Source organism: Acomys russatus, chromosome 14 (assembly GCF_903995435.1).
Source record: "Acomys russatus chromosome 14, mAcoRus1.1, whole genome shotgun sequence".
NCBI lineage: Eukaryota > Metazoa > Chordata > Mammalia > Rodentia > Muridae > Acomys > Acomys russatus.
Window position 1 is genome coordinate 13,718,812 of NC_067150.1, and position 27,687 is coordinate 13,746,498.

Sequence of the window (27,687 nt, forward strand, 5' to 3'; positions counted from 1 at the left end):
CCTCTGAAACCCCCTCATTGTATTATTAACATCTGCCTACCTCACAAACATTGTGCTTGCATGAGATCAGGCATCTAACTTAATTATTAGTCTGATTTTTGAGACACTGGTCTTTTCACATCTTAAGCTTCCTATCTCTCATGTGGCAACTGTTGGAGTTGTACGACAAGGGGCTCTTGCCAAGTAAAAGTAAAAGCAAAATGGTCTGCTAAATACCTGTGTTGGACTCTGGCTGCAGAGATGTTGATGGGGAGGGCAAGATGGTGGTGGCAGGCTCTGGAGCTGTGGAAAAAGCATGGTATCTGGCATGGACAGAGTTTCCCAACAGGGAAGCCATCATAGCATTGGTTCAAGTCAGAGCAATCATCCACAAAAGTAAAGGAAAGAGCCATCATGTGAGTGGAGGACCGAGAAAAACCTGTGAATTAAATTAATAAGAATGGAAGGATGGTAAAAGGAGAGAGACTGATCAAGGAGCACAGGTGAAGGTGAATACAGAAAATAGAAGTGGTAATTGTAAAGGATAATGTATAAATGATAGATCAAAACAGAATTCAAGAAGAATGAAAATAAAGATTCTGAAGAGCTGAAGCAAAGAAAGAAAGAAGTGCAAGTAAATGAAAAGGTTTGACCATAGGCAGATAACTGGACAGATGTAGAGTGTGAATGTGTAATAAGAAAGTAGGTAGATGAATGGGCATATAGATAGATGGGTGGTCAGGTTGTTCTGAGGGTGGCTGGAAAAACACATAGATGTATAGTGAAAGGAATACAGAGTATATAAGGGTCAAAGAGAGATTCAGACAGAAGAAGTTGTGTGGCTATATGGGAGAATGCATGGGTTCATGGATAGAAGCATATACATATATAATGGTAAGTATACATATGGATGTGAAGGTGGATGGATAGGCAAATGGATAGAGAAAAATGAAGAACAAACAAAAAAAGACAGAAATAATAGACAGATAAGTGGATGACTAGATATAGAGGTGGAAAAGAATGAAAACATTACAGTGTGATGAACAACAAAATGTGTAGATGGATGAATGGATGGATGGGCAGATGAAATGTGGTATCAGAGAAGAGGAATGTCTACCGAAAATGAAAGAATAGATAGTTGGAAAGATAGCCAAACAAGTTACTGATTTTAAAAAGAGATTAAGAAAAAAACCCCACAGGAACAGTCATAGGGGAGGGGAATAAGGGGAAAATGGGAGGGAGGGAAGAATGGGTGGATACAAGGGATGGGATAACCATTGAGATGTAACAAGAATAAATTAATAAAAAAATTTTAAAAAGAAAAAAAATTAAAAAAAAAAACTCCAAACCATTTAAGTAGTCATAATATAGAACCTGAGAACGACGTTCCTACTGGGGCACCAGTAGCTTTTGTTAATGAGAAAGATAAGCTACACAGTCACATCTGCCCTCTGCCATGTAGCTCTTGTTCAAATTTCTTCCTTTAACCCAAAGAGGTATGAAAAATTGAGAAATCCAATGCTAGGTATGAAGACACAAAAGCGACGCCAAGGACTCAATAGTATTCATCTACTAAGACCTTAGCCTCTCTTGCAGGCTGGTTTGTGCTGAAGCATGCTTTTTTTTTTGTGAATGAGACATACATAGGCCAAAAAGCTTAGTGATAGAGAAACATACTTGTAGGAGGTACATCTGGACCAGGTTCATTGTAACCTAGGAAACAAAAGCCATACATAAGTGGAAGGGGCAGAGTGATCCTATATGCCATGCCTTGGTCCATATAGGGCCCCATTTTGATACATTACTTGTATATACTTACTGAACGTCTACTCATGTGCACAGATCTGATTTAAATGTCATCATGAGCGGTTTCTTGTTATTTCAATCAGAGCTAACTCTTCTAAACTAGTCAATACTGGGAATCCAAAAATAGGTTTATGCTTATATACCTCACCCCCGCCACGTGTATGCAGTTATCCACACCATTGTCTTTTCTTTTAATCTACCCCTATTCATCCAGTTATTGTTTACTAAGCACTTATTATGTATATACCTTATTTCCAAATGAAGCCCATAGTAACGAACAAGAAATCTGCACTGCACTGCAGTTTAGACAGGGAAAAGGCACACATGAGAATTACTTGCTTCTGATTCCAGGAATAAAATATTGTTTATAATAGATTTTGGTAAATGTTGACTAGACAGCAAGTGACACATTTAAAATTTATGAAGGTGGATGCAAAACAAGTTTCTTCAGTGACAAAATTGAAGGGATGGGTGTAAGCCAGGATATCAAAGTGGGCATATATTCCTTTCACCGTCTTTGCTTCCATTTTTCTCCTTGTTAAAATGAGAGTGATGGGAGTCCGTGTTGTTTCTTCCCTTCCATTCTTGAATGTAAGTGTTAATGTTGGCTGTCAATCTTACTGGACCTAGAATTACCTAGGAAACAAATGTCTGAGCATGTCTGTGAGAGAGTTTCTAGGCTGAGTTATGGTAAAAAGATCTCTTCTATATGGTAGAAAGATGCTCCATATCACAGGCTGTAACTAAATACACAGGAAAAAGCATAGGAGGACTTGAATTTACCTGTCTCTCTTCCCTGACTATTGGTGTTATGTGAACCAGGCACCTCCCCCTTTTTCACGATGAAATTGATTTCCTTGAATTCAAGTAAAGTAAAATAAGCCTTTTCTTCTTTTAAGTCAATTTTCTCAGTTATTTGCTCATGGTAATGAAAACTATAACCACTACAGGGTCAATGGTGATACTTAAGTGTGAGTTTCCAAGCACTAGTTCCCTGTTGGGAAGGAGAGGAGAGGGCAAGGTTTGGAAGGGAAAGGGACAGAGGAGGAAGGAGGAGTAGGGATGACAGAGAATGGCAGGAAGAGAAAAAGGAAGGGTGGGAGGAAAGGAAAGGTGGAAGGGAGAGGAGGAAGGTGGGAGAGAGGGAAAGTATAGGCAGGGAAGGAAGGTGAAAGAGGAAATTATTTTGACCAGTTTTTCCATGGCTATGTCTTGCCTTTTAAAATGTCATACAGGGCATACCTCTTAAAATCTGTCCTCTCTTGGTTTTGTGCTGACATGTAGTGTCTGAAGATTAGGCCATTAACTACACTGAAGCCTACTTTATTTCCTTATATAAGAGAACAATACAAGAGAAAAGTTAATCAAAAGGTGAGAGGAAAAAAAAAAAAACCAAGGCTTGAGACAAATGTACTGTCTTGATTTCTCCAACAAAGATTGCTTTGTAAAATAATTGTCTGAAGCATCATGTTGGCCATGATAAGAAGGCTTATGTCTTAGATTAGACACTCTCAAGTTGGAGAGTCAAGTTGGCAAGAAGTAGTCTTTTGGAGCATAGGTAGGGTTTTCCTATGAGAGCCTGGATTTGAATCCCAAATATCTCCCTACAGAACTGGTAATTGGAAACCTTTGCAGTATGCAGGAGCACAGGGAGGAGAGGATGGAAAGTGCTCACCATTGATGAAAAGGCTATCTTTATCCAGGGAGTAAGGACCCAGCCGGGTGATTCCATGCGTCTGCCAGCTTAGGTCATAGAAAATTGGCTTGGCAGGCAGTCCCAGACTGTTGGAAAGATGGTGGTATGTACAAAGGACATCTACCTGTGTCTGCGCACCATTCTTCACTGACCTGAGTTGGGGAGGAAGAGGTACACAGTGAGCAGATTCAGACCACCTGCTACCTCTTTATCTGTGGTCACTCTACACAACTCATAACCCACAGTATCATTTTGTTGATGCTATTTGCTGCTTTGTGCTCTCACTTTCTCAAATTAGGATCTCCACACCTGTAGTTACTTGTGCCTAGAAGCTTCCCTCTTTGCATCCTTCCTTTGGTTTTATCTCCTTCTCTTCCTCTACTTTTCTCCCTCTTCACCTCTCTCTTTCTCCCTCACCTTTTTCCTATTATTCTCTTCTTCCTTTTCCTTTTCTCCTCCTCTTCTCTTTCTCTTTTCTTATCTCATCTCCATTTCTTTCTCTTTCCTTTCTTGCTCTTTTTATGTTTCACCCTCTTCTTCTCTTTCTTTGTCCCCTCTCCTACATAGTCTTCATTCTCTTTTTTGTCCTCCCTTCCTTTTCTCTGTTTTGTAGCAATTTCTTTGTAGTTGAAACATTCTATTCAGCTTAGAAGCTCATTATAGACCTAAAGTTTTTAAACATATACATTTATTTTACTACACATGAATAAAACAAACCACATATAGCAAGGAGAACCATGAGACAATCATGAGTTATATAAAGCTTACATTCATAGGGATTTGGCTATTTGCATTTGTCAAACTTGAAGTAAACATCTTTCCTGTCTTGTTGGGTCTAAATTTGTGAATGAAATTCAATATCTATCATATCTCATCTCTATTAAATTAAATCCTTTATCTTGATCTAAAAAGATCTTATCCCTTAACCAACTAAACTTGATTGTAAAACTAAACTATCTGGTCTTCAATCCCCCTCAGAGACTTGAGAATGAATAAAACATAAATACCTGAGTGAACTGGTAGTGCAGGTAGGCAGCTTACAAAATGATAAAATGACTGAGACATTTTTCTGCCTGAATAGTCAGGCTAGAAGGCCTCATGTTAGGCCTTCTAGCCCAATATCTCTGCCAGATTTATTCACGAGGCAGGAACTATTGAAGACTTGCTTGCCCTGTCTTGGCAGAGTTCAGCTGTCAACTCTGCCTGCATCTAAGTGTGTCCATTTTTAGGCAAAATTTTAGATTTTAAAGTCTTAAAGGGAACCTCAGTAAAACCAAAATAAAGATTGCAGATGTATCAGAAATCCTCTGAAATGTATCAGAGTCGCAATACTCCTCTCTCCCTAAAGTTATGGAAGCAGTAAGGAGTGCTGAAGAAAGGAGATGGCCCAATCTCCTGAGTCACTTTCTTGTTCTACAAAGAGCTCCAGTGTGAAAGCTTTCATGAATCCATGTTGGGCTGAGCGTGCAATAACATGACCGCCTTTGAGTTGTCCATAATTCTATAAGTAACTCCTTGAATACACTCCTAAATTACCCCATAAAGCCATTGCTTCACCAAGTTGGACTTCAGTTATACAGTGTCTTTGATCTAGCGTCATTTCCTTTTCTGGGGTGAATAGATTTTCATTCATATATCTTCAATAATAGTATCATATAACATTCTTCTCTCTTCATCTTCCTCTTTTCCTCTCTTCCTTCCCCTCCTTTTCCCTCTTTTTATTCCCATTCCTCCTCCAGTGTTTTATGATTAAACCAGGCTTTCCTGAACTTCACAGACTATTTTCTTCTAATTTTCATACTGTCACACCCTCTGGGAAATCATGTGCTGTCTGTCCCATTTTTATTTTTAGAATGCAGAATTCATAAGGGCAGGAATAAGACAATTTTGATTTTTCTACTGCACTAAAAAATAGTCCAGTGTGATCGAATATTGTAATCCCGGCACTGGGAAGAAGGTCTCCTGAAGCTCACTACTCAGTCAGCCAGGCTATTTTTAATTGTTTTGTTTTGTTTTGTTTTGTTTTGAGACAGGTTCTCACTATATAGTTTAGACTGTCCTGGAACTCACTATATAGACTAGGTTGGCCTCAAACTCAGAGATATCTGCCTATTTGTCCCATATTCTGGGAATAAAGGATTGCACCACTACACCCATCCTTGAGATTTTTAAAAATCTCATAGCAATTTAATATTTGTATGATGCTGGCATCAAAACTGGGGTCTTGTACATTCTTAGTAAGTGTTTTAAGCCAAGCTATTCCCCAGGTCAATCACTGGTGGACTCGAGGAAGGTACTCTACTGTTAAGCCATGCCGTGAGCTCATTCCTGGGACATTATATGCACATATCCAATTGCTGTAAAATATTAAATTGTCATAAAATCAGTAAAAGACAAAACACTTTAATCCTAAGAGTCTCGATCATGACAACTCCAAGTCCTTTCAAATTGGATAATGGGTAGGTAGTGGAGGTGAGGGGAGCTGGAAGTGGAAAATATGTCTCACCTTAGACTGTCCACTCTACAGCCTGTATATAGGGGACCAAGGCTGCTCCTCTTAAACAAAGGGCTGAGCTGTAGAGAAAGAAGGAAGGCAGAGTTGGTTAGAGGCAGGCTTCCCCATTAGGAGGGAGATGGGTGGGCCTGAAGGGAAGCAGGTAGCTCACCAGGTGCTGCATGAGTGTATCTGTGATGTTGAACTTGGGGGAGCCAACCTGGCCCATGTCAGCTGAGTAGCGCAGGTTGTTGATGGTGAAGTTCACTGTGAATGTTTCCTCACTGATTTTGCCAGCTGTTTGGATAGACAGAAAGAGAGAAAACTAAAGCTGACAAGATGGTAGATAGATGGGGATGGGGGGGATTAATGTGCCTTATAGTGAGTAAGTCAGTAAATCTGTGGATGTCTTGTTAATGTAAGGAGCTGTAGATGGCAGCGAACGGTGCTCATGATGTGGGAAATCCTGATAGAACATTTCCACCCTCCCACCTTCCCTGTAGGCAGCTTCAGTAAAGACAGAGGTCTTTCGTTTTGTGGTGGGAAAGGTTCATATAACTGCTTAAGCAGGATTGGTGACTTCTAATGTCTGTTTCTCTCTCTCTCTCTCTCTCTCTCTCTCTCTCTCTCTCTCTCTCTCTCTCTCTCTCTCTCCTTTGCCACCTTTGCTAATTTCTCCCTTACTTCCTTTCCACTTCTACTTTCCTTCACCATCTACTTGTTTCTCTCTTCCTTTCTCCCTCTCCTTCTTTGTCTCTTCTGGTTCCACTGTTCCCTTTTTCTGTCACTCTGTTCCTCCTTTCCCCCTCTTTCTTCCTCTTCCTTTGTCCTCTCTCATGTCTCTCTCTCATTCAGTTTCTTTTCCCCTCTCCCCTAGTCCTCTGAAAGGGGGACCCCTCATTCCCTACCAACTGACCCAAGCCTATCAAGTCTCATCAAGACCACTTGCATTCTATTCACTTTCAATCCCTTTCTGTCTCCTCCACACGCTTCTCCTCTCCCATTCCCCACCTTCTTTCTGTTTTGCCTCCTCTTTCTTCTATTACCCTTTCTCTTTCTCCCAGCCCTCCTCCATGTCTTGCTGTCCCTCCTTTCACCTCTCTTTTACCTTATTCTTTTCACTCTTTATTCTAGGCCAATCCCATATAAAATATGCAGTGAAAGGGGGCACAGAAAAATCAAAAAGAAAAGAAAGAAAAACAAAATGAAACCATCTTAATCAACCAGAAATCATCCAGTAACTTTCAACAAGGGGGTTAGGACCAACCAAATAAGAACTATATAATATATGCTTACAAGTATTCAAGTACTTTCTCAGCTTTTTAAAATTAACATATCTGCAATTGCTTCCCTCATTGCTTTCCTGTGGAAGATCTGAACTACTTTTGATTTGTTTTTTCCCACTTCACAAAATTATTATTTGCTCAAATAAATTTTTTCAAAGAAAAAAACGTTATTGTGCCTCAGCCTGTTTGTTTATTTTTCTGAAATACAGTCTCTCTGTGTGGCCTTAGCTGTCCTGGACTCACTTTGTAGACTAAACTGGCCTCAAGCTCACAGACATCTGCCTGCCTCTGCCTCTCAGAGTGCTGGGATTACAGACGTGTGCTACCACTCCTGGCTTCAGTTTATCTCTTAAAGACAACAAAGTCAGCTTTGTGGGAGAACTAAACTGGAACCCATACAAGAGTTAATGGGAAGGAGATGGTGTCTGTGTCAATGTCTTCCTCACCCAAGAAGCAAGATGAGACAGATATTGTTTCTCTCACTGACGGATGTGTGTGGGAGGTGTTGGTAATGGTGAAGTTGAGAGTGATTGGTGCCACCATAGAACCACTGATTGAGTATCAAATGAAGAGAGAAACACCCATCCTAGAACAAAGAAGTGAGCAAATCTCCTTCCTGACCTAACCATGGGACTCTGTGAAATTAACAGGATCAGAAACAAGGGCTACCCTGGATGGGGATGCCTGGTGGCACTCAGAGGAAGGATAGCAGGCTACCAAGGAGAGACTTGATACCCTATAAGCATATACAGGGGGAGGAGGTCCCCCTCAGTTACAGCCATAGAGGAGGGGAGTAAAGGGAAAATGGGAGGGAGGGAGGAATGGGAGGATACAAGGGATGGGAAAACAATTGAAATGTAATATTAATAAGTTAATAAAATATATTTTAAAAAGAAACAAGGGCTATTCTAGAACTCCTAAGTCATTAAGACCCTCCTTTCTTCATTCTTCCAAGTAACATGCATTATGTGTGTATTTAAAATTTTGTAATAGCCTCCATGTGTTCAAAGATGAATAGGGCATAGTCTTGCCCAGTGAAGTGAAACCGAGGAGTAGATGACTATAAAATCTAACCAATGACCGAAAAAGGCTTTTGGTAAGAAGCACTACTTTGAAGGTCCCTGGACAATGACAGTCAGTCAGAAATACTCACAGGTGGTAGTTGGCACTGCAGCTCCAAATCTGTAACCTGCACAGAAAGAAAATATGGGGGCCTTATGGATGGATAGCAAGGATTAAGGGAAAAATGTGGAGTCTTTGGGGGTAACAGCAGAGGTAAAGAGACAGGAAATGAATGTTCATGGAGGTGACAACCAACTAGGCAATGAACTGAAGGCAGGTAGAGCTACTCATTGTTGCTGTGAAGGCTTTATACTTGTTCTTAGCCAAAAAACTGAGAAGTGGAACTGGCTAGTGCTGATGGTACCCAGATCCCTACACATGCAAGGCACATCTCCATAAATGTCTCCAAATCCAGACACAAAAGGAAGGGAAAGTGGGATAAGGGTCGTTCTAAAAAGAGGGATTAACTGATCAGTACTTTAGTAAAGCCTAAGACTCCAAGTGGTTTAAACATAGGTTTTTTTTTTTTTTTTTTTTTAAGTAAACTATTGATTGAGCTATTTATTTAATATGTTCCAGGCTCTTCCCCACTTTTCCTCTAAGTGTCTCTGGTTTTATGTTGAGGTCTTTAATCCACTTGGATTTGAGTTTTGTGCAAAGTGACAAATATGGGTCCAGTTGCATTTTTTTACACATAGACCTCCAGTTAGACCAGCACCATTTGTTGAAGATGCTATCCTTTTTCCATTGAATGGATTTGGCTTCTTTGTCAAAAATCAAGTGACCATATGTGTGTGGATTCATATCTGGGTCTTCGATTCGATTCCACTGATCAACCAGCCTGTTGCTGTGCCAGTACCATGCTGTTTTAATTACTATTGCTTTATAGTACAGTTTGAGATCAGGTATGGAGATTCCTCCGGAACACCTTTTATTGTACAAGATTGTTTTAGCTCTTCTGGGTTTTTTGTTTTTCCATATGAAGTTCAGAATTGAACTTTCAAAGTCTTTTTTAAAAATTGTGTAGGTATTTTGATAGGGATTGCATTGAATCTGTAGATTGCTTTTGGTAGGATGGCCATTTTTACTATGTTAATTCTCCCGATCCATGAGCAAGAAAGATCATTCCACCTTCTCAGGTCATCTTCAATCTCTTTCTTGAGAGTTTTGAAATTTTTTTCCAACAAGTCCTTCACTTGCTTAGTTAGAGTAACTCCTAGATATTTTATATTGCTTGTGGCTAATGTGAAGGGTGTGGTTTTCCTAATTTCTTCCTCTGCAAGCTTGTCATTTGTGTATAGGAAGGCTACAGACTTTTTTGAGTTAATTTTGTATCCAGTCAATTTGCTGAAGGTGTTTAAACATAGATTCTTACCATTGATGTAAAGACTGTTCTGGTCCAGTGTATAAGGGCCCAGACGAGTAATGCCATGGGTCACATGGCTCAACTCCCAAAACAGCTGATTTTGGTTTAACCCAAAACTCATGGGGTTAGAGTGGAAGGTACAGATGATATCCACTCCTGTGGCTGCTCTATCATTTTCAGACCTGTCAGAAAGACATGAGAGATTGTCACAGTGAAGTCAGTTCTTGAGCATTTGGGGCATTGAAAGCAGGGAGCAAAAGGAAGAAAATGAAGATCTTGAAGGGACTTAGGGAGTAGTTGTAAAGTTTAAAAGTGAATCTCCATCATCTCTTGTGTGTGTGTGTGTGTGTGTGTGTGTGTGTGTGTGTGTACCTCTTAAGGTGGGGTGCATGCACGCACGTGCGCACATACACACACACACACACACACACACACACACACACACACACAAAATGTGTGTGACTGGGCTCAAGCAGGCAACACTGCATATGTGGACACCTTTTAGGAGTCAGCTCTTTCACATTGTTGAATGAAGAACTCTCTTGCTTCTACATACTACCTACCCCAGGAGAGCTGGCTGTCAAGCTCTAGGGGATACTTCTGGGTGTCTACTTTCCAACCTCATTTTAGGAGTGTGGGGATTACTGATGCATGCCACCACATCTGGCATTGTATGTTGGTTCTAGGAATCAAACTCAGGTCATCAAGCTTGTACAGTAAATATTTTTCCCACTAAGTTATTTTGCCAGACTTGAATCCTGCATTATTTTCCCTGTTCTTTTTTATTGTTTTGAGATAGGGTCATTCATTGAAACCTGAGGCTTACCAATTAGGTTAGCCTGAACTCCCAGTGATCTGCCTATTTTAGGAGTCACTTCTCTCGTGTTTCTGAATCAGAGTCTCTCTTGTTTGCCAGATTACTAATAGGGTTAATATGGAGACTCACTTTTAAACTTTATAACTAACCCCTACCCTCTTCATGATCTTTAGCTTTCTCCCTTCTGCCCCCTGATTTCAATGCCCCAAATGCTCAAAAACATACCCAGCTTTTTTTTTGTTAGTGTTTCCTCTTGGGGTTGGATTTAGCTTTTCTTGTTTCTATGAGAAGCATTTTACCAAATGACACATCTCCCCAATCCTTCATAAAATATTTTACTTATATTGTACATAGGATATTCAGTTCTTCTAAGAGAATCCTCATTTTAATTAGAATATCACATGAGTTTTCTACACTAAACAGTTCCTATTAGTAAGTTACTAACTGCTCAACCTAAACACAATTTGGATGGGAAGAAAGTGCTAGTGCTAAAATGTGATGTGAGAAGTGCATGATCTCTGCTGGTTGTTTCACAACAGTCCACTCCACCCTGGGAGTCTCACCTGAGTGAAGCCAACGTACATCCAGAGTAGAGTGGTGCAATGCTTGTCTTGTTGAGCAAATTGTCAAGCTGATGGAAAATAAACGCAGTTAGCACAAATCCTAGATGGGACCTTCCCAGGGAGTTGTAAGGTAGAGTTGGAGGCATACTGGAATAACTCACCCAGTAATGTAAGATCCACTTAGTAGAGGCAAACTTCAAGGTATCTGGGTGTCCCATCTCCTCCTTATAGTGCAAGTTGGTTATAGTGAAGTTGAGAGTGACGGGTACCATGATACTACCATTGCCTTTAGGAGTAGGGAAGATAGAGATAGATCTATTTAGAAATGGTAAGGACCAAAGCTGATTCTAATTCTATATGACATTGTTGAACTATTAAAAATTTAAGCAGGGGATATTCTGAACCTGCTAAAACATTAGAATTTGAAGCTTTCTTCATTCATCATGGGATGATTAGTATGTGAAAGGTTCTGTAATAAACTCTTTAGGTCCAAAGATGAATAGGGCATCATCTGCTAATATAAGAACCATGGAAGTTACCAAACTATTACACTTCAGGAGAGCCCAATAGGAGGGCTGGAAGGATAATCATGAGAGTGATCCAACCAGGTACTAAGAAAGGCTCTTTGGAGAAAAGCATTATTTCAAATGTGAGGAAAATCATGCCTAAAAGTTGCTAGAAGCTAAACAATAGGAATTGTTTGCAAGAATAGAATGCAGGAAATAGATTATGGTGTATTAATGGAATTTAATATTACTTCACTATGGCCAGAGAGAAGTGAAGGTGTGAAAATGGCAGGATCCTCTAAGCTTATTACAGAAATGAAATCATTAAGTAATAAAACATTTGGATGTTACTTATAGAACAAATGGAATCACTCAAATGTTATATAAGAAGAAAATTTTATGGAAACAAATGTGTCATCAAGAATACTTATAGCTGCTATGTGGAAGACATTAGGAAGCTATAATCATAATCAAGGGTACTGCAGTTTGACTAACAGAAATATGCTGATCTCAATAAAGTCTGAGTGATATAGATATGGAGAAAGAAAAGGTTTGAGAGAACTCCTAATGGGACAAGAGATGAGGTTTGGTGACCACTGGATGCAGGAGGTGAATGAGAGGAGGGGTGAAAGTTGTAACTCTGTTTCTTTTTTTGGTAATTATGAGAAGAATGATTAAATTTAGAGGACAATTATATCTTCAGGATAAGTGATTGTGATGCTATTAATGGTCAAGTTGATAGGCTTGAGAATCACCTGGGAGTTGGGTTTCTTAAAATACCTAAGGAGATTCTTGATTATATCAATGAATGTGTAAAACCAGATTTTAATCATGAGCAGGACCATTCCTGTACTGTATAAAATGGAGAAAAGGACTGAGCACTGGCATGCATGTGTTTGTGATTCTGTTTTCCAAATGTGAACGTGATGAGGCCAAATGTTTCAAGTTCCTGGTGCTTTAACTCTATGATGTATTGCATCCTAAACTGAAAACATATAAGCCCTTTCTTCTTTCCTTCCTTTCTAACTTCCTTCCCCTCTTCCTTCTTAGGGTTGCTTTGATCAGACTATTTTATCATAGTAACAGAAAAAAAGATAACTAAATTTGTGGTCAAAGAGACCTGAGTAATATCTAGGAATTAAGTAGACCAATGGTCAAAAACTCTTAATGTGATAGTGACTGGAATCATAATATGGACCTTTAGTTAACTATATTGAATAACAACAAATAATATCTTTACTGGAAAGGTAGATGAGCATTGAGAGAAGAAATGGTACACTTACCTTAGTGGTACCAATAAGAGCCTGTATTGCATCTTACCTGTGGAATTGTTCATAGAGGACAGAGCCAGGGAGGAAGCTGAGAAGGACATGGTAGTCACAGGTGTTGACACAAAAACAAAACAAAACGAAACAAAACAAAACAAGATAAGGAATGAAATACAAATTGTAATATAACCTTAAGAAATGACAGCAGCGTAGGCGAATATATCCAAAAATCTGTGTTTCCCTTTATAGCATCTATTTCTTGGAATTTAGTATCACCCTTGGGTTGTGTGCTTTGGGGAAGCATGGGTGACTCTTACCACCCCCATCTCAGTCTACATTTCTATGAACCTTCTTGAACTTCTACCCATTGAAAGTGGATAATAGAAGAGCAGGTTGGCTCATTCAGCATGTCTTCTGTTTTAGGAGAAAGGAGGCAGCCAGTGACCTGCAGGAGTCTGCAATACTCACTGTTAAGGATGGCATCTGATACTGAATGTGTGTAACCTGTAGAAACATGGGAAGATGATGAGGAAAGAACAAGATTACCACCAAAATGCAACTATTAGCATGAACTAAGCTTTGCCACAGAACATTTCAAATTACTAGATTACAGTTTCTATGCCTGTCTTCAGAAAGATGTTATTTCCCATTTTACTTACAACAGTGTTTACAGCATACATTGGACCTAGAAAGCATATACTGTTCTAGCCCTCCAGTTATCTGAACTTGGCTTAAAAAGTCACTGATTTGAAGCAAATATGAAAAAAAAAATGACAAAATTAGAAGGCAGCTTTACAATTGGAGAGAGCGTCTACTCAAGACTAGACTATCCACAGCTAAGATTTAGTAAAAGGATGTGAAGAGTGAGGATAGATATTTAAATTGGTAAAGCACTTGACTGGATTCAGATCTCTTGAACCCATATAACAAAAAGGTAGGTGGGTATGCCAGGTGTGCCAGGCTGCCTCTAATCTTAGTGTGTTGGAGGCAAGATAGGTAATCCCTGTAGAAAGCTGGCTAGTCAGACTAACCAAAACAAAGAACTCAAGGTTCAGCAAGAGACCTCTGCCCCAGTATCTAAGGTGGGGAGAACTCAAAGAAGAAGAAGACACTTGATTTTAGCTCCATGCCTCCATGTGCATGTACGTACATATGTTCATGCAATATCACATACACATGCACCCACTTACATGAACACCACACATATACATATGTAAAAGAAGCAGAAGAAAGGCAAAACTCTCATATTTAAGGGATCGAATTCCACTTCGTAGTTCCAGAAGAAAATAGGCTTTGTTAACTCTTGTATTGGGCCCATATAAAAGTTTAAGCTAGATGGAGAGATTTTTGTCTCATTGCTCATCCAGGCAGGAAAAAGAAAGCCACATTCAAACATGACCCTTTATGTTGAAGTAGGAGATCCTAGCATAAAACTAGGAAGAAAGCACTCTCTATGGCTGTTGGAACTCCATTTTTTGGTATTTTCCAGAGGAAGTGCCTGTATCTGGGCAAATAGCAGGGAATAGATCTCTGCTCACTCAAGGTTGAATGTTGAGTGGGAGTGAGATGGAGAGACAGAAGGTTCACAGACACTTCCACTTCTAAAAGTCTGGGTTGTATATGGTAGAAATTTTCAAATTTTCAGATATCTGAAACCTCATCATACTCAATGCTGGAGGTAATAACTAAGATCTGGTGGTTATAAGCTTCTCCAATAGAGGAATAAAAGTAGAGGAACCAGACAGAAAGGAGATAAAAATTATACACGGCTTGCTGAGCAGCCTGGTATGCTTAATCTTGACTGTTGGTTTTATGTGATTTGGAACAATCTAAGAGATACACCTCCTGTACATGTCAGTGAATGCAGTTCTGGATGGGCTTAACTGAGCAGGGAAGACCCTCCCTGAATATGGGTAGTACCATCCCATGGCTGTAAGCCCTGGAGTGAATAAGAAGAAGAAAGTAAAGTGAAAACCAGCACTCCTCTCTCTCTCTCCATGCCTTCTTTCTGTGCCATGAAGGACTAAATCTTTTCTCATGCCCTTAGCCAAAATTAACTCTCCCTTCCTTAAGTTGTGTATCTTAGATGTTTTGCTAAAGCAACAAGAGAACTGACTAATACTCATCCCCTCACCATTAACATAGAGACTGTCCTGATCCAACGTATAGGGGCCCAGTTGAGTGAAATCATAGGTCAGTTTGTTCAGCTCCAAGTAGAGTTGCTCTGTGGCCAGCTCATGACCTGTGTGGTCACGGTAGTAAGTGCAAACTGTGTCCACTCCAGTGGCTTCTTCGTCTTTCCTGGGACTGAAGAGAGAGGGAATAAAAGTGATAATCATTTATCCAGAAATGTCATTTATTTGATATTTCCAGATAAATGTAGTAGAAAGGCTGGAAAGTAAAAAATGTATCATCTCTGAAATACCCATAAATAGAAGTAGAGAGATAGCTTAATTGAAAAAGTGCTTACAAGGTGCTGAGTTTGATTTCTGGAACCTGTTTTTTATAAAGCTAAGAAGAGCCAGGTGTGGTGGTGCACACCTGTAATCCCAGCACTTGGGGAAGCAGAGGCAGATGGTTCTCTATGAGTTCGAGGTCATCCTCAAGGACAGCCAAGGCTACTCAGAGAAACCCTGTTTGAAATACCTGAAATAAATAAACAAATAGCTTGGAAGGGAGGCATACACTCATAATACCAGAACCAAAGAAGTGTACATAGGAATATCCTGGATCTCACTGGTAAGCCAGGTAACCTTGCTAAACTGGTCTACTTGGTATAAGTTACAGGCTTGTAAAAGTCTCTATCTCAAAAAGAAATTTTTAATTAAAAAATAGATGCATGCTCAGAAGTAAGACAATAAGACTGTCCTTTGTCCTCCATACACACATGTAAATATGCACCCACACAGGAACATCTGCATGTGTGCGTGCACACACACACACACACACACACACACACATGCACACACACACACACACACACTCATTCATTGAAGGCAATGCATCCATACACATGAAATAATAAGAAATTAATAAAGTATTTAGGTTAGGAATTTTGCTCTTCAAAAACATTTTTTGTGGTGATAGAAATTGACCCAGGGCATCAAGCATAGTAGGCAAGTTCTCTACCACCAAGGTACACCATACCCTATACAACTGAGACAGGAGCTCCCTGTACAAGCTCGGAGTGAAAAGAGCTGGCAATGTAAATGACAAATGTCATCAAATTTTGAGATTGAAATCTGCATCCTCATAGCATGTACACAGGAGAACTAGCTCATTTAAAAAAAAAAAAAAACAGGTGGTGTCAGGATATAAAAAGGAAGCAACTGGAGATGTACAATTATTCTGCTTTTTGTTTTAATATTTTGTTTTATTTACTATTATTTAAATTTTAAACTAAACTATTATATTAGTGCGTGTGTATGTATATGTATGTGCACATATGCATAAACATGTCTGCGTACCCACAGAGACCAGAAGAGGGTATCAGATCTGCTGGAACTCTTACAGGTGGTTGTGAATTTCCTATGGGTGATGACAACCAAAGTTGGGCCTTTTAGAAGAGAAGTAGGTGCTTTTAACTCACTATACCATCTTCAATATTTTAGAACTAATAAATATAGTATTATGTATTATTATGCAATTATCTAACAGTGTTTCAGTGGTTCTCCTTCTACCATCACTCCCCTCTTCTTCCACCTGAAATCACAGAGGCAGCCCTGGGTTGACATTTAAAGGCCTCACCTGAGCAAAATCAGTCTGCATCCATTGTACAAATGGCCTATACTGGTGTTCTTGAACAAGGGTCCAAGCTGTAGAAAAGAGAGTAGAGGTGAAGCAGTGACAAAGGGGACCAGAAGGGAACATGTATCCTTTGGGAGAGTGATCTTCCATTAGTGGAACAGAGTGTTGGTAGGCATAAGTAGAACCTCATTGGAATAAAGCAATGTAGGAAGGCAGGACCCAGGATAAGTTGGCATGAGTCTGGAGAGCCTATGGGTATGGAGATAGGTGGCTGGGCCTGGAGTACACTAGATGTAGGTGAAGAACAGGGGCAGTGCCTGAAGAGGAGTGCTTGAGATGCAGAGCTGGGGTCAGACAAGAATTTATCTAGAATGAGGAAGGCAGAGCTGAAGATGGATATGTGGGATCATAAAGGTAGAGAAACTGAAATTAGGATGAACAGCAGGCTAATCAGAGAGGTTTGGAGATGGAATTTAATGGGCAGGATGTGGAAGGGGATTGGAGAAGGATATTTGGGCCAAGAGATGTTGGGGTTGACATGGAGCTACCATGTATTAAAATGTTAATTGCTTGCCATCTCAAGATTCTTACTGTTTTATGAGCAAATTCTCACATATCCAAATTGACATCGTATGAACTTTGCCTCCCAAATTATCCCTGATTGGCTAATAAAGTTACATACAGCCAGGGCTGGGCCGAAGTAAAATAGGCAGAGCGAAGGTTTTCAGACTTTTTGGGTGACAAGAGGACTATAAGGAGAGAGAAAGAGGAAGAAAAAAGCAGGTTGCCATGGGGTAACCAGGAGACATGGCCTAAGGCATCTTGTACTGAGGACTGGCATGATGGCATGATGGGAAATGCAAGTGTTTATGGGGATTTTGGCTGGTAAGCAGACCAGATAGCTTAGAGGGTTAATATCTGCCCAGCTCCAAAGTTTTAAGGCATATAATAAATATAACAGGTTTCTGTATCTTTATTTTTTTTAAATAGAAGGATAAGGGATAATTGCCACCATATTAATAACCAACATTAATTAATATTAGTAGAATAATTAATTCCTTTTACATATGCCTTAGTAATTATATGAATCAATATTACATAACATTAATTCCACAAGAGAGGAGACAGTTCTGGAGAGAAATGTGTGGTGATGGAGTTTGCTTAGCAGGCTGTGGATGGGCAGCAGATAAAGGTAGATGGAAATAGAGAGGCTACAGGGTTGGAATGCAGTGAATAGAGCTGAAGTAAAATAAACAGGACTTGCCAGGACTTGCAGAATCTTTTCTGTAGCGTTAAACTTCTTGGAGCCTGGGGTCTGCATGTCCTTCTTGTAAAACAGGTTGGTGATGGTAAAGTTGAGGGTAAATATCACCAACGGTGGTGATTCTATAGCTGTAGGGGGAAAGGAGAAAAGAAGCTTTCAGTCGAGTCATGGCTAGCAATCAACATAGAGCAGGTAGAGTCTGAAGCCATAGTCCTGACTCGGGCAACATCTCACTAGAGAGTAAAACAATGAGTGAACATCCTTGGCTTACTTAATTGTAAGCAGCAGTGCTAGACCATCCTGTGCTGGAGGTCAGGAAGGGAAAATGTAGGAGATGGCTCAGTGGGAAAGATTGAAAGACTACTTGTTCTGCAAGCATGAGGACCTCAGTTCAGTACCCCAGGACACATAGAAAAAGCTGGACATGGTGGCATATACTTGCAATCCTGGCACTGGGAAGATGAAGACAGATGGACTCCTGAAGCCTAGCCTGGCTGAACATGTGACTCCAGTTTAATGAGAGACCCTGTCTCAAAAATACAGTAAAGAATAATAAAGGAAGACACACCAGGTCAGCCACTGGCCTATACCTACATGTAAATGTATGCAAGTGAACCTAAATGAATCCATTTGCACATGCATACTACTCAACCCCCAACCCCACATACACAAGAAAGAAATGAGAAGTTACAGAGCTTAAAAGGAGATGCCATCACTGAGGTCTCTTTTATATTTTTTAAAAGTATTCACTAATTTCTTTCACTCATTCACCAAACTATAATTTGGTAACATTTCAACTACAGTGAGCTATGCTTGCAAGGACTTCCTAGCCTATGTACTTGACTCCTTCCTTTTATTTTAAAGCTGAATATATGGTCAGGGCCTGGTGCTTCTTCCAAACTGTAATGTGGGGGATTTTGGTGGTTTAATACTCACTGCTGGGGCTGGTACCTGCAATCTTCTGTGTATAACCTGCAGTGAGAAACCAAATGAAGGCTAGTAAGGAGATTTGGGAAGTATCTATTGAGAAGGAATAAAGGATATTCCTTGACGGGGACAATTTGGGTTTTGCTACAATAAAGTTCAGATGACTACAACTTACCATTGACATAGAGACTATTCTGGTCCAGGATGTAGTGACCCAGTTGAGTAATGTTGTGAGTGAGCTGTTCTAGCTCCCAGTATAGCTGCTCTCTTCCCAGACCAGGGCCTGTGGAGTTTGGGTGGTAAGTGCAGACCATGTCGACTCTGGTGGCCTCACCATGATTCTTTGGCCTGGAAAGGTGAGATAGAGAAGATAGCAATGCGCGGACTGACTAGTAAGAGATGCTGTGGTCCCGAGAACATGACAGAAAATACTGGTAAAGAGGTAACAAAGCAGATATCAACTTTCTGGTGGCTACTTCACTTTTCTTAGTTACTGCATGCATGCAGGAATGGAGAAAATGGGATGCAATGAATGAGGTTCTCCAGACAGCATTATGAGAAAAATGTACAAAACTTTAGAACATTGTGGCAACTGATTCTCCTTCTAAAGCAAAATCATCCTAGATGTTTGATAAGACCCTTTCATAGGTCCCTCAAAGCTGATGAATGAAGACACTCCCCATGTCTTCACATGATCTTTATTCTGACTAAAGCCTGTTCAATTTTAGTTCACCTCTCTACCTTTTGCTTGCAGCTGAGTATTTCTTTGCATGCACTCTATCTTTTTCTAGGCTTTTTTTTTTCATGTGTTTTTCTTTTTTTCTCGAGATTTGCTAGACATCATGTATCTGTCTCTAGGCATGATCTGTAATCTCTCATTTACTCCTTAATTCCTGTACTTTCCTTATCTCCAAATTCTTCAATAGTCTTTGTGGGTTTCAGTTTCCTATTTATAAAATGGGCATTGTGATGTTATCAGTTTTTTAACCCACATAAAATCAAGCCAGTCACAACTCTAGTATGGATGCGGAGGACATTACAAGGCCCCATCACTAGCTGAGGCACTACTGGTAGTTGATGGTGGTTAAAGGAGGAACTGGTTTTTCTTTGATGATGTGGCTACTAGCTCATGTTCAGTGTGTGGCCCCACATCTATATATGTATGAACAGCACTAACTGGACACAGAGGCATAAAGTAAAGGACGAGGACATAAAGCTGGGCAGGATGTGTGCTGGGGGACATATGAGGTGAGCTGGACAGGAAAGTGCAAGATGTGTAGGACAAGAAAACACTCTATATCTGTATGATTCCTCAAAAAAATTAAATACACAAAACAGCAGAGATTGGAGAGATGGCTCAGTTATTAATGGCACTTATTAATCTCTTAGAGGCCTCAGGTTCAATTTCCAGCACCCACATGGCATCTCACAGCAGCCTGTAACTTCAGTACCCTATTCTGACTTCCTTGGACACCTTGTACACAGGTAGTATACAGACATGAATTCAGGAAAACACTCATAACACATAAAATAAAAGTAAGTCTTTTAAAAAATAACATAAAAACAGTAATAATAAGATAATATGTTGATTGCTGGCGTGTATGCCATAGCTGAAATTTGTGAGCCTTAGTTGTGATAGCTGATCCTGGTGTCAACTTGCTTGATTCTGGGATCAACTAAGAGACAGTCCTCTGGGCTGGTCTGTAGTGTAAATCCTGGAAGGATTATCAGAGAAGGTGAGAGCCTATTCCAGAGTGGTCTATACCTTCTGGCAGTAATCTAGATATAAAAGCCTTCATGGAAAGAGCAATGATGCTTTTCTTGCCCCCATCTTTACAAACCAATAGTGAGTGCGTCTACTCTGTTGCTTCCCTGAAGTGCTGCCACTGACATTCGAATCTTATTTCTTTGCGCTAACAACATGGACTGAAGGCCATAGGCTTTTTCGGAGTTCTCCAAGCCTTAAGTACAGCATTGGGTCTGTTGACATACCTAGCCTCAAAGTTACTGTGTTCTCACAGAGCACTCATAGCTACTGTATTATTACTCTCTCCTGTGTGAAGACAGTCATTGTTAGACTTGTCAGCATGCATCATGTAAACATATCTAATAAAGACTCTTTTAATAAAGTCATTCAATTAGTTCTGTTACTCTAGAGAACCTGGGTAACCTGTAAGTAAATTACATGGAATAGCTCCGATAGTGTGTAATGCAATAACTGGTATGAATACTACAAATATAATTATCAAAACTGTTACTTAACATGTTGATACAGTGAATGAGATTATTTAAGTATCCATTAAGTTTTTAGAAATCAAAAAAGAGAGCATGATACACAGTAGGTGTTCAAGATGGAAGGAAAAAAATTTCTAGAACTCCAGACTAGGAGTGCAGGGTGATTGTTTCCCTGGTTACATCAGCACTGTGGGAGAAAGATGTAAGACAAATTTAATTTTTGTGTATATTCTTAAAGACAGTGTCTCATGTCAGAAATTCATTACACATGTAAAGATGGCCTTGAACATCTGATTCTTCTGCCAAAACCTTCTGAGTCCTAGGATTGCAGGCATGTAGCAACATGTCAAGTTACAGATCAAACCCTAGACTTAATGCATGATGGGCAAGCCTTCTACCAACCAAGCCACACCCCGTGGGACACTATGAAAAGACCACATTTATGAATAACAGGAATAGAGGGAGGAGAAAAAAATTCAAATCAAAGATACAGATAATATTTTCAACAGAACCATTGAGGAAAATTCCCTAACTTAAAGAAGGTGGTGTCTCTCCAAGCACAATAAGTATACAGAACACCAAATAGACAAGCCCCCAAAAAAGAAAAAGAAATCTCTCATGACACATAATAAAACACTAAACCTATAGAACAAAGAATATTAAAATCTGTAACAGAAAAAGACCAAGTTTATATATATGCACACCTAGTAAAATTACACTTGACTTCTCAATGGAGACTCTAAAAGCCAAAAAGATTCTGGAAATATTCTAAAAAAAACTCCTTGAGACTTCAGATGCTAGCCCAAACTACTAAACCCAATGACAGTAGATGGAGAAACAAAGCAGTCCGTAATAAAATCACATTTAGGTTGTATCTACCTACCCACAAAACAAGCTCCAAATAATGTGCCAGAAGGAAAAAAATCAATTAAAAAAAAGTTAATTATCCCCCCCAAAGGAACAAGGAATAAATAATCTCAGACCAGTGAATCTAAACAGGGAGGAAAACTCCACATGATAGAAACAAATTAAAGGAATGAATAAATACTGTTCATTGGTAACTCTCAATACTAATGCTCTTAATTCTCCAATAAAAAGACATGGACTAACACATTTGACTAGAAAACAGAATCAGAAGGGATAAGGAATGACACACATTCACCAAGTATGTACTCACCAAAAATCTTGGTAAAAACTCCACCAAGAGGACATTTTAATTCTAAAAATTTATGAACCAAACACAAGGGCAGCCAAATTCATAAGAGAAAAACTAATGTATCTAAAACCACACAATGACACTCATACAGTCATAATGGGTGACTTGAATGCCCCATTCTTGCCTATAGACAGGTCATTTAGACAAAAATTAAGCCAAGAAGTGCTGGACTTTAACATTATAAATAAAATGGAACCAGTAGCTATTTATAGAATATATCAGCCAGACACAAAAGAATATAGCTCCTTCTCAACAGCTTATGGAACTTTCTACAAAATTGACCACTTAGACATAAAGCAAGTCTCAATAGATATGAGAAAATTGAAATAACACCCTGAATCTTATCTGACTACCCTGGTTTACTGCTGGATATCAACAACAATAGAAACATCAGGAAGTTCACAAATTGTTGGAAAATGAATAACTCACTACTGAATGAAAAATGGGTAAAACAGAAATTTAAGAAGAAAATTTAAAACTCTTTACAATTGAATGAAATGGAAAACACAACATACCTTAATTTATAGGACACAATGAATTTGGTGTTAAGAAGCAAGTTCAGAGCACTTAGTGCCCACATAAAAATTTAGCCAAGATCTCATATTAGCAACTTAATGACACACAAGAAAACTCTATAACACAAAGAAGAAATGATACCTAAAAGGAGTAAATGCAAATAAATAATGAAACTGATATATGAAATAAATAAGATTGAAACAAATATAAATAAATAGAAAACAATACAAAGAATCAAAGAGGCTGAGATGGGTTTTTGAGAAAATAATTAAGATACACAAACCCTTAGCCAAATTAAATAAAAAATGGAAAGAGAAGATCCAAATTAATGAAATTATAGACAAAATAGGGGCATCATAATAGAAAATTAGGAATACCAGATAATCACAAGGACATACTTTAAAAAGCTGTAATTCATAAAATTGGAAAATCTAAAAGAAATGGATAAATATCTTGATATATATAACACACATCACAGTTAAATAACAGGTAATATAAACAGACTCAACCCACAACCACTAGTGAAATAAAAGCAAGAATTAAAGGTCTCCCAACCAACCAACAAATAAATAAATAAATAAATAAATAAATAAATAAATAAATAAAATGAAATCTCAAGACCAGGACCAGAATTCTACCAGACTTTCTTTAAGAAAAAGAATTACAGACCAATTCCCTTATTAACATAGATGAAAAAAAAATCCTCAATAAAATACTTCCAAACCAAATTGAAGGACACATCAGAAGGATTATCCAACGTGATCAAGTAGACTTCATCTCAGAGATGCAGTAATTCAACATACATAAATTAATAATGCTAATGAAAACTACATCTTTCACCAGACAGAATGGCCAAAATCAATTAAAAAAAAAAAAAAACAATGACTATTCATATTGTTGAGAGTGTGGGGTAAGGAAAACATTCACTTATTGCTGCTGTGAAAACTTGTACAGCCATTATGGAAATCAGTGTGTTGGTTTTCCAGGAAGCTGGTAATAAATTGACTTCATGATTCAGCTATGCTGTTCTTAGGCATATATCCAAAGACCTTCTACAGACACATTTGCTCATGCATGCTGTTTATTCATAGTAGCCATAAATTGAAAATAGCTTAGATGTTGACAAACAGATGAATGAACATGAAAAATATAGTACATTTAGATAATGGAATATTATTCATCTGTTAAAAAAGTAAATTTGTAAACCTTTCAGGTAAATGGATGGATCTAGGAAAAGAAAAATCCTGAGTGAGGTAACCCAGACGCAAGTAGACAAATATTCTCTGTATTCTCTTGCATGTGGATTTTAGCTTTTAAGCCTTTCACAGGTGTGTTACAATTTGTTTAACACCAGAGGTTTTGTATATAATAAGGAATATGAAGGAGAAAGAATCTCCTCAGAAAGGAGAAATAGAATATATGCTTATAGACAAGGGGCAGGCTGGAACAGGAGGATTTAGGTGGAGGGGAGGGGAAAGGGCTGCTAAGGGAGTGAATATCATGAGAGATAACAGACACTAAGGAGATTCCAATTGTCATATGGAAACCTATTACTGTAGAACAATCATAAAATTTATACATATATACAAAATATCTAAATAAAGTCACTAAACAATAAAGGGGACAATGGCCCCAACTAGACATCTTTTGCCTCCAAATGAAACTTCCAGTACTAGGAATGAGTTATACCTAATTAAGTTCATGGCCAAAGAGGCCCTCATGAAAGCCCACAAAGGCTATTGAATGCTCTCTACAAACTGATAGCAAGACCTTATTGTTGAAGCCACATTTCCATATCTCAATAAACATGTAATTGTGCTGATGTCTAACTTGAGCCCTCATTCCTGCTGACTAGTGATCATGATTCTGAAAAGTACTCTCTACACTACAAGAGAAGAAAAGTAACCACTCCACTATTCTACAAAACCTGTGTTCTATCATGATAGCCTGCCTGCATGATACCCTGGTGTAATAGTGGCACAAATGTGGGAGCAACCAAGAACTGGCACATTGGATTTAAAGCCTACTCCATGAGATGAAAACCCCTCAGTGACTCTGTCTGCTCTGGTGGCCAGGAATCTCAGACTAGATAGGCCATGGCCCCAGAAGAAAACTAAATACTGTTGTTATGCTTAAGGAGCATAACAGCAAAATGGCTCCTAACAATGTTCTGCTACATTCATAAATAATAATTGTCTTGCTCAGTCATCACCAGAGAAGCTTCCTCCTGCAATCAATGGGAACTAAAACAGACTCAACAATTGAACAATGTACAGAGTGAGAGACTTTGGAATATTTATTCCTAAACAGGATGTTGCTGCTAAACTCTTTCCCTTGAGATTCACAGAACTATGCAGAAGAGGAGGCAGAAAGAATTTAAGAGTCAGACGAATTGATGACACCAAGAAAACAGTATTTTCTAGACACAGCAGGACTGATACACATATGAATTCAGAGACTGGCAGCATGCAAAGGACCTGCATGCATCCAAACCAGGTGGCGTCCCAGTGTTGAGATAGGGAAACAGACATCATCCCCCATGGCTAGCCAAGGAACTGTCTCCAACTGACAACTGTTTGGGAAGAAAAATTCGTTTTCTCTAATGGAGTCTCGTTGGGTATAAGCCACAAACACTTAAGGGTAGGTCCAATGTCCTGAGGTAGATGGCCAATACAAAATGAACTCTGGAGATTTTGTATATTTTTTTCATGTTGTTTTGTAGGATTTTAAAATTTTTTACTGACCTTTTGCTTGTATATTATGGTTTCCAATGTTGTGTTTTTACATAGTGTGTTTTTATGAGTGGGTTTTTTTTGTGTGTTTTTTCTTTCACAGTTTCTAAAATTCTGGTTTGTTTGTTTTTTATATGCCTGTCTTTTCATTTTCTTTCTTTCTTTCTTTCTTTCTTTCTTTCTTTCTTTTCCTGTTTGTTTTCTAAAGAGAGAGAAATAAGTTGTGGACTTGGATGGGTGGGGAGGTAAGGAGGAGATGGGAAAATATGGGAAAGGGAAAGTGTGATCAGAATATATTGTGCAAAATTTCAATAGAAACAAAAGACAGACTAAAAGAGATGTACTAAAATTATATATATTGTATGACACCATTTACTTGTGATTTCCAAAATTACTCTTATTTTGAATGAAACCTTATAATATCAAAAGATAGAAGTAAGAAAAAGCTTGGGATCTGAGAAAATTGTATGAGAGAAACATTGAGCCTTATGATGCGAAACTACATGTAGGCCGCACCCTCCCCAGAGCATATTTGATGATGTGAAGGGATATTTTTGTTGTCACTTTTAAGGTGAGAAGGTGGAGTGATTAATATATGTCTCTAGCTAGGTTTCTAGGGGCTGAGACACGTATTATGATTAATACTGTCAACTTGACAGACTCTAGGATTGTTCATACTCAAGTCTCTGCTCACATCCATGAGGGCATATTAGGTTAATTGGGGTGGGAAGATCCATCCACACTGAATGTGTTTGGCACCTTCTAGCAGCTGCCCATGTATCAGGAAGATCCTCACTGAACGTGTTTGGCACCTTCTAGCAGCTGCCCATGTATCAGGAAGATCCTCACTGAACGTGTTTGGCACCTTCTAGCAGCTGCCCATGTATCAGGAAGATCCACACTGAACATGTTTGGCACCTTCTAGCAGCTGCCCATGTATCAGGAAGATCCTCACTGAACGTGTTTGGCACCTTCTAGCAGCTACCCCATGTATCAGGAAGATCCACACTGAACGTGTTTGGCACCTTCTAGCAGCTACCCATGTATCAGGAAGATCCTCACTGAACGTGTTTGGCACCTTCTAGCAGCTGCCCATGTATCAGGAAGATCCACACTGAACGTGTTTGGCACCTTCTAGCAGCTGCCCATATATCTATCAGGAAGATCCTCACTGAACGTGTTTGGCACCTTCTAGCAGCTGCCCATGTATCAGGAAGATCCACACTGAACGTGTTTGGCACCTTCTAGCAGCTACCCATGTATCAGGAAGATCCACACTGAACGTGTTTGGCACCTTCTAGCAGCTACCCATGTATCAGGAAGATCCTCACTGAACGTGTTTGGCACCTTCTAGCAGCTACCCATGTATCAGGAAGATCCTCACTGAACGTGTTTGGCACCTTCTAGCAGCTGCCCATGTATCAGGAAGATCCACACTGAACATGTTTGGCACCTTCTAGCAGCTGCCCATGTATCAGGAAGATCCTCACTGAACGTGTTTGGCACCTTCTAGCAGCTACCCATATATCAGGAAGCCTTTGGACTTTGCTAACGACTTCATCACCCCACTGAAGCCGCTTTCATTGTTCTTTTTTGACATAAGAACTCAGCTTCTTTGGCTCTCAAGCATAGACTGGAGATGAACAGCTTTTCAACTGTCTTTCAGGCCTGCAGTACCTGGTGGAGACATTTACTATTGTAGACTGAGCAGTTACTGGACTAAGCCTCTCTAGAGTACAGACGGCCATTATTGAACTACTAACCTTGAATCTCAAAAACCACCCTAATAAATCCCTTTTGAAATATGCATTAACCAATAGTTTCTGTTCCTCTCAGGAACCCTGACTAATACAATACTGTTAAATATCCTACTGTACATATAAGAACCGTCCATAATAATGCCAATGTGGCAATCTCTCTGTCCTATACTCTTGTGTCTGACATATACTAACTGCTTGTGTGTGAACTATTGGGAACAATTGAATGTGTCTTGAACTGTATTTAAAGGCTGTAGAGAAATTATTGTAAAGGATCAAGGTATGACCCTTATTAAAAAAAAGTTTCATTTGTAATTTGTACTTGCCTTGCCATGTTAATCCTAAGAAATACCATGCTTGTATGTGAGGATCATCTGGCTGTGACATCATTACTCCACTGATCACCAGGGTTGATTTGAATGATCTAGTTAGCTAAGTAGGTTTCTACCC

The 27,687-nt window shown here is 39.2% G+C and overlaps 1 protein-coding gene across 1 annotated transcript in view; it reads right to left on the reverse strand.

Moving 5' to 3' along the window:
* LOC127198736 (mucin-16-like) overlaps positions 1-27,687 on the reverse strand; it is a 234,353-nt gene that overhangs the window by 40,658 nt on the left and 166,008 nt on the right. Inside the window, 15 exon segments of the mRNA XM_051156780.1 lie at positions 217-282; positions 1,657-1,692; positions 3,461-3,633; positions 5,988-6,055; positions 6,148-6,272; positions 8,415-8,450; positions 9,699-9,871; positions 11,070-11,137; positions 11,231-11,416; positions 13,208-13,347; positions 14,978-15,150; positions 16,591-16,658; positions 17,855-17,976; positions 18,791-18,826; positions 18,957-19,129. Of these exon segments, the coding sequence (XP_051012737.1) occupies positions 217-282; positions 1,657-1,692; positions 3,461-3,633; positions 5,988-6,055; positions 6,148-6,272; positions 8,415-8,450; positions 9,699-9,871; positions 11,070-11,137; positions 11,231-11,416; positions 13,208-13,347; positions 14,978-15,150; positions 16,591-16,658; positions 17,855-17,976; positions 18,791-18,826; positions 18,957-19,129 (1,643 nt within the window).